The 8475-nt window shown below is 47.7% G+C and overlaps 1 protein-coding gene across 1 annotated transcript in view; it reads right to left on the bottom strand.

Moving 5' to 3' along the window:
* Positions 1–8475, bottom strand: part of PLXNA3 (plexin A3) — a 216168-nt gene that overhangs the window by 31985 nt on the left and 175708 nt on the right. The window contains exons 14-20 of the mRNA XM_088459658.1: positions 6990–7110; positions 6744–6880; positions 6479–6649; positions 6221–6314; positions 4818–5060; positions 3406–3549; positions 436–670 (exon numbers count right to left, since the gene is read on the bottom strand). Of these exons, the coding sequence (XP_088315784.1) occupies positions 436–670; positions 3406–3549; positions 4818–5060; positions 6221–6314; positions 6479–6649; positions 6744–6880; positions 6990–7110 (1145 nt within the window). The remainder of the gene's footprint in view (positions 1–435; positions 671–3405; positions 3550–4817; positions 5061–6220; positions 6315–6478; positions 6650–6743; positions 6881–6989; positions 7111–8475) is intronic.

An 8475-nucleotide genomic window follows, 5' to 3' on the forward strand; every position in this document is an offset into this window, starting at 1 on the left:
GGCGCGATGCAGGCCATGCCCCCTCCGTGTACCACCACATAGGGGCGGGGGCACAACCACCGGTGATTACAGCAATGCTCGGAACATCCTGAGGATGCTCCGGGGAGCTGTAAGGGCAGCGGTGTGGCCGGCTGAAGTGTCCTAAGGACGCTCCAGGTGGCACTGCTGCATAGACTCTGTCTGTAGGATGCCATTCTAGGCACCCTGATAGCCAGATGTGGCTAGCAGAAAAAAGCTCCGAGGGCCAGACCAAATGATTCCGCGGGCCTTTTCCGGCCCCTGAGCCTGAGGTTCCCCATCCCTGCTTCAGAGATTCTAGTTTTTAACCACCCTTTCCTTCAGCAATTTCTTTCACATTGAAAACATACAAAGTAAAACTCCCTTTGAGATGATATGCAGGCCCAATGTTATTATCCCAGCTCAGACTAGTCTCACCTTCCTTGCACTCCAATGCTACTCGTGACTCGAGATTATCCATCTGCATCTGGAGCCTTTTAAGTGTACGGTCAGCATCCCGTGTTTTCCTCTTGTAAGCAATGAGGACGGCAATGATAGCAAGAAGCAAGAGCCCCCCTCCGGCACCGATACTCACAATAGCTGGTAAAGTCAGTGAGCTGTCTAAGTAAATCCTCAGGGTTCCCGGCGAGAACTCCATTCCGCCCACCAGGATCTAGCAAGAGGACAAAACACATTTATTAAAAGTTTTACGTAAAGGACTTTTGATAAACACAAATGGGAGTTCACATGTTGGCCCCACAGATGTGTGGTGGTGGTCTGGGATATAGAGGGGGTCCAGGCAGGAAATGACCCCACAAATCGATAAGGAGGTCGATAAGGAGGAAGCAGATTAGCTCTAGGGCAGGGGTGGGAAATAATAAGCAGCCCTTGAGCTGTTGTTGAACTACAAATCCCAGCATGCCTTGCAACAGTTTTAGCATGGCCTAATAGAAAAACTGACAGGGCATGCTGGGATGTGTAGTTCTACAACATCTGGGGGGCCGCCTATTGCCCATCCCTACTCTAGAGGAAGGTAAAGGAGAGAGAAAAAAAGATGAAGTTTGATGGGGGACACCACCAATAGACAGACAGATGGGGGAACACCACCAATACCCAGACAGATGGGGGAACACCACCAATACCCAGACAGATGGGGGAACACCACCAATACCCAGACAGATGGGGGAACACCACCAATACCCAGACAGATGGGGGAACACCACCAATACCCAGACAGATGGGGGAACACCACCAATACCCAGACAGATGGGGGAACACCACCAATACCCAGACAGATGGGGGAACACCACCAATACCCAGACAGATGGGGGAACACCACCAATACCCAGACAGATGGGGGAACACCACCAATACCCAGACAGATGGGGGAACACCACCAATACCCAGACAGATGGGGGAACACCACCAATACCCAGACAGATGGGGGAACACCACCAATACCCAGACAGATGGGGGGACACCACCAATACCCAGACAGATGGGGGACACCACCAATACCCAGACAGATGGGGGAACACCACCAATACACAGACAGATGGGGAACAGCACCAATTGTGCTGTTTACACCAAGAATATATATCTTCCATATCGGATGATAAATCTGGGAAGTAACTGGTTCGCGAGTATCTGGTGAAAACCCTTTTGCCCTCAAAATAATGGATTAAAAAACCATGCCATCAAAGCCAAGCGAGAAAATTCGGGGTGACAACATGGACAACGTGGTCGCCATCAAGGTCTAGAAGAACGGCAGAAGTTGGCCTCCCAATCTGGGATCCCACAGGTGGAGGCCCGCCCAGTCAAGCGGCAGGCTTGTCAGTAGGTTTTGTGACAGGGTATCTGGTAGACCAGGGCTGTTTATCTCAGGGCTTGGAACCCTTGAATGAGTAACCCTGAGACTTTGAATAAGGCCGCACCTGACTTTTCTGTGCAGATGATAGGAGTGAAAATTAGAAGTTCGCGACCTAGGGGCTGCTGAATACGGAAGAGCCTGTAGGGTCTTCTTAGAGTCTCAGTTAGTGTGCCAGGAATGAAGCCAGGGGTTCACCTAGCAGACACAGAGGATGCTGACACCTTGGAGGTTAGGACACCGATGTCTATTGCTTCACCAACGACAATAACTCATTCTTATGGGTACCCAAGCTGAGGCGCTCTTGAAGAGCGCCTGCCTAACTCCCAATGGCCTTAGCCACCCAAGCACCCAAGCAGATGCCAGGGTTGGGTGTGCGATAGTACCTGCATGAGAAAAATATCCCCTTGAGGGAAGATTTAAACTCCCTATCTGTCGGTTCCTAAGGGATGCCGTATTAGGAATAGGAGAGGTAGTTATTATGGGTAATGTGAGCATCCACCAGAGGAGGAGATTCCCATCGGGCCCAATCCACAGCAGGCAGTCGATAAAAGGAGGCAATGCGCTTAGAAACGTGGAAGAAAGTTTTAGCATTCCCTAATAGCAAAACTCTGGCAGTGCATGCTGGGATATGTAGTCCCACAGCAGCTGGAGTGCCAGGGTTCGCCGCCACTGGTCTAGAGGATCCCCTTCTAATTCTTTATCAGCAGTCCCGCACTTGCCAGTTATCCACTGTCCTTCTAGCAGAGCCCATTATCTCCTTACAAGACAGAACGGAAGGGCTAGGAGGTGGCCCGAGACAGACAGACAGAATGGTTGGAAGGCGGCCTCAAAGACAGACACACGGGAAAGGCTTGGAGGCAGCCCCACAGACAGACAGATGGGAAGGCTAGAATGTGGCCACGCAGACAGATGGACGGACAAGAAAACAGGGAATGAGGCCCCACAGATAGACAGGCAGGTTGGAAGGCAGACAGATGGGAATAATGGGAGGCAGTCGCACAGACAGACCTGGTGAAGGGGGCGTGGCCATCGGAAAAGGGGGCGTGTCTATAAGACGCGTCCCCTTTTCGTCACTCTTGGGGGCGTGCCCGGCACTTACGGACACGCCGGGCAGCCCCCAAGCCCTGCAGACAGGGAGAATAGATGCCGGGCGCATGCGCCCGGCGTCTATTCTCCGGCGGTGACCGGGTTCACCGCATGTTTCTCCACCCGCGGGACACGGCGTCCCGCGGGTGAGAATGGCTCCCGCAGGCTGTGAGGGCAGGGCGCTTTTTGCCCTCCTCCTGGAGGGCAGGGTGCTTTTTGCCCTCCAGAAGGAGGGCAGGGCGCCGCGCCCCGCTAAAACAGCCTAGCGGGAACGCTATATACTTTGTATGATGCATAGTAAAGCTGGTTAAGTGCTAATTCTACCCTCTTCATGGACTGGCCACACTCACTCTAAAATCAAGCATTTGGAAACCCCCCTATATAAATCCTGCGTCTGCCACTGGACCCCACACACAAGGTCAGGGAAGTCACTCACACAATATACTACTCACAGTAACGCGGTGTTCTCCAGTCTGACTAGGAGAATCACAGAGTAGCTGAGAGTCAGAAACTGTAAGAGCACACGGCACATCACCAATCAGGACCGTGTAGTTCAATTTAGCACCTCCAGGAGCAGCAGGTTGCAAATTTTTTCCCTGAAAAGGAAAAAAAAAAAAAGAGAATCTATTTCACACAGGATAAACCGTATAAAGACACACAGGGTTGGTGTGAAGGGAGAATACAAAAAAAAAAGCTGGAGACCAGGTTCTCAAAGGGGATACATGGCAAATCAACCCCTGAATGTCTGATCTGTATAACAGAGCTCCAGTTGTGATATCATCCTCTACTCTGACCATCATCAACCATTGAACAATGCAAACCAATAAGCCATCATCACTATTCGGTCATCCAAATACTGCCACCAATCACTGCTGTAACCACCACAATACCCTCTCACACACTTTAACCAATTCCAGAATGTCTGCTCAACCAATTTGCAGATAATCTACCATGACATGATACGAGCCCTTTTATATATTACAACACTGTCTTATACATCGCAACATTGTACTATTGCAATGGTTCTCAAACACGGTCCTCAGGACCCCAAACCATTCATATTTTCTAGATCACCTGTTGATCTTTAACCTGCTAGGTGACCTGGAAAACATGAACTGTTTGGGGTCCTGAGGACAGAGGTTGAGAACCACTGTGCTAGCCCTTACAATTATGATATAATGCTAATCCCTTACATATATCAATTGAGCCGCCTCTTCAACCAAAGACATGCGGTCATCAACTGCTGCATGTCGTCCAAACACCCATAATACAGCCCCCTGTCCCAAAACCAACGTCTGCTCCTTATTCAATGAAAAACCAACCTTCACTTGGGCATCCATGATTCCATATTTCTACATAAACCTTGTGTACTGCCCAGTTGAAATATACACAATAGAAGGATTAATAGTTAAATGGTTTAGCAGACCATATGGCCTATTTGCTGGCAGGTATCACATTTAAAAAAATAAAAATATATAGAGTTAATTTCTCATAAAGGGGGAGCTTCTCTATCATGCATCACTTTAAAGAACAGAAGAAGAAGAATAGCCAGAGCTACGACTTTATAGATTCCTGTGGAAAACCTCTGTACTAACTAGTTACTGAAATAAGGATCTAGTCAGTGAGGTCCTAGCAAGGACAACCTCGCAATATAACAAATTCGCCATGGCAGTCCATGAAACCACCAAGGCAGGATTCACTGCACTGAATTAAAGTAATACAATTCAATACAAATTAAATAATGGAAGTGAATAAACAAATAATAAATTAATGACCACAATTTATTACAATATAGACGCGATATTACATGCTCCCTACCCCCACGCCAGCCTTTTATGAAGCAGAAAAGCCACAAGTTACAGACCTTAAGGATGACGTGAGACCCTGGTTTGATCTCCAAGATGCCGCCAGATCCAAATGACTCCACGACAGGGTTAGGGTAATAAGTAAAGGTGGTGGCATTCAGAGCACGCAGGGCCGTTACATTGTCCAAAATGAACCCAAACTCATCCGGCTGAATTCCTTCATCTGCAACAAGCTCCCCATTTGCAGGGTAAATACCAGGAGCCTTGCAGAGCATCAGAGTGTCATTAATTATGTGACATGACTGCAAAGAAAAGGACAGTACATGGTCATTAAATATGTGCGAGTGTGTGACTAGGGGGGAGATTTATCAAAGTTTGGAGAGAGATGAAGCGGAGAAAAATAAAATACCAACCAATCAGCTCCTGTTATATTTACAGGCAGTGTATGAAAAATGACAGGAGCTGATTGCTTGGTACTTAGGGCCTGATTCAGACCCACTCGCAAGCGGCTGTCCGCTCGCAAGTGGGTCGATGTTGTGCACTACGCATGCGCACGACGGCGGGAGCTCCGTCGTGCGCATGCGCCAGACGCGACGAGCGAAGGACTTTCCTTCGCTCGTTGTGTCTGATCAAAGGGGGCGTGCTGTCGATGTTGATTGACAGCACGCCCCCTTTGGTGGGCATGCCGGGGGCGTGCCTCCCAGACGGGGGCGTTCCCAAGGGAACGCCTACCGTCAGAAGCCGGCCCACTGACATCACTAGTGATGTCAGTGGGAGTGATTTTGGCTCTGATAGAGCCAAAATCACTCCGGGCCTTGCGGTTGAAAAACTCAACCGCAGGCTCCGGCTCGCAGTGGCGATGGTCGCGATGGTCAAGACCATCGCGGCCATCAAACTGCACGCTCGTATAGGCTGTGGGTGGTGACCCACAGCTATACGAGCGTCCAGGAGGACGCTCCATAATTATGGAGGGCGGCCCTCATTCAGAGCGTGCGCTCTGCTCAGAGCGTACGGCTCTGAATGAGGGCCTTAATCTCTCTCCAAGCTTTGATACATCTTCCCCATGGAGAGATAACCATTACAGAACATTTATCAAATAGAATAAAATGCATTTCTGTTCTATACACATTGCATGCAGGCTGCCTATATACTTATCCTAGTGCCCATCACTGGGACTCTAAACCTTTCAGCACTGGAGGTACTGGGAACTGCTCTACCAATGCCGCAAGGTTGGCAAACTGCAGTGCTGTTGCCAGCGTTTTTATGCATTGCCGTGGTAAGTCGCTCCCTTCAAACTGGGAGAAAGCATTTGCAGTGCCACAGCTGCAGCGAGAAGAAATATTGTGATGTTAATCAATCTTATGCCGCAGACCCAACCATTAACCTGTCGGGTGCTGTGGAGGCCAACTAGGAACATGTGCCAAACCTACACATACGTGAAAGATCTCCCATAGATACTCACATTGACCGTCTCTATGCCGGAATACTTGGCTCGTATCCGTGGTTCCTGAATAGTGAGTAAATGGGTGCCGGTCACAGTGATTGCAGTGCTGCCACTGTTCAGAGAAGAGTAAAGAGGACACAGGATGGATGTGAGCAGGACAGTGAGAAGAAGGGAATTGGACATTAGACTTGGTACGGAACCATCTGTGACTGACCCAAAGAAAGATGGCAGAACCACCTTACAGATCCATGGGTCTACATTCCTCGCAGTACTCACTTAAAAATACTCCAGGCCGGCTCTACACGAGAAATCCTGGGATCCTCTGTGTATACATAACTCACGTCTGGGTTCCGTATACTGGCCTTGTCGATCCTCACAACAATGTCCGCAGAGCTGGGGCCCTGAGAGGAGCCTGGTGATATGCAAATGATTTCATGCCAATGTCTCCTGTGAGATATGGGTCAGACAATGTTTGGCATTAAAGCGATAGGTCGACATACGGCTCAAGATAATTTGGTAACAAATAAATAAAAGCACCAACTTGATAAAGTGACAATCGGACCCTCTGACGAGTACAGACACTGTGCTCCCAGCATCCAGGTTTCGCCCACTGATAGTGAGTCTGGTACCACCTGAGGCCGGGCCCTGCATGGGGCTCACTCCATGAAAACTGGGAGTCTGAAAGAAAGAGCCTGGCATAAATCAACAGTTTAGAATTGTTTATGTATTTTACCAACTATCAGACCTACATATAAAATGGTAGCGACATGTAGCAACTCAATCTTACCACGAACGTGTACAGCTGATCAGAATGGGTCCTGTACTCAGTGCTGCAATCGCCAATACACAGCTCCACCACACCAGGGGCCGGGTTAGGTACCAGCGATTCCTCCATCTCGCACACTATCCTTGGGGTGGGGGGGGGGGGGGAAATCAAGAGAACAATGGACCAATTAGGGCAACGCTTTAAATACAGGGAACTGCACCAGTCACCAACCAGAAGTAAATTTAAAAGTAATAACAAAATACAGACTATTATAAAACATGTATAATAATTTTGTAAAAAACATGTTTATATCTCACTATATATCATTAGCTGGGATACCAGACGTTGCACGAGTTGAAGCCTGGACCCTGAAGTACACCTGCAGCCTTCATTTTATTACATTGTCCTCGCCTATAACCTGGATAACTATGCAATAACAGGGCTGCCATCAGGGGGGGAATTCCGCGACTGGAGTCCCATTCTCGGACAGAAGGGGGCCCGCCCACAGTGGCACTGCGTGACTGCGATCAATCTCCCCTGCTGTTAGTAATCTCTGTATGCTAAGCTTTGCCAGGATCAAAGTTTGTAGATTGATTATGCGGTCTGCACAGCCTGAACGTATAGGAGTGCTGAGCTGCTCATGAGCCTGCCAGGCACTCTAAGACCCCTGGGGCAGCTGCTGTAAGATGAGACAGTGAGTGAAATGCTATTACCGCACAATGTTTAATGTCAAAGTTTATAATGCAAACAGAGGGCTGACTAACTCCATATTTCATGTATGCGGCTGTTGGAAGAGATGAGCGGGTTATTCCGCATCAGATTAAACACAATTTCCAAAAAATTCTACCTTACATTCTCTAATTTCAATTAAATTTGGTAGAATATATCCTTACACGTGTGTTAAGAAAGCTCCCAAATATTAGGCTGCTAAGTATACTGGTTTTGAAGTTATATGCCTTTAAAACTGCACATTTTTTTTTGTTTTACGAAAAATTTGCTTTTAACAGTATTCATGTCTATACATATTAGCAAGCAAAATAACTAAACTAAGACATTTATAGCAAACCCACCTCTGTACTTGTTAATATACAATTATCCTGAAAACACTGCTGTGTCTAAAACATATAAACAGCAATGCTTATAACAGCCAATCAGAGCTCAGCTGACATAAGATTGGCTGCTACAGGGTGTAACTTTTTTCTTTTACTTGTGTCACTCGCTTTTTAGAAGATGGCTGTAGTGGTTTAAGCAATGAATGAAAGTAATGATGGCATCCAGTTGGAGGGTACTTGAGGCTCAGTAAGTTTTAATTATGAACAGAAGATGAAAGACCCCACAGAAATGTTGTCAGGAAACTTTCATGGTAAGTAATGTGGAGGACTCACCCAGGTGTACAGAGAGGCACTGAATGGCGAATTTAATTAGGAAAGCAATAAGTATGTCCATTATCCTATAATTAGTTATATACTTGCAATTTGTGCAGTGGATGGAACAGGTTTGATTCATA

This window comes from Taudactylus pleione, unplaced genomic scaffold, assembly GCF_031769625.1.
Source record: "Taudactylus pleione unplaced genomic scaffold, aTauple2 ptg000925l, whole genome shotgun sequence".
NCBI classification, from domain to species: domain Eukaryota; kingdom Metazoa; phylum Chordata; class Amphibia; order Anura; family Myobatrachidae; genus Taudactylus; species Taudactylus pleione.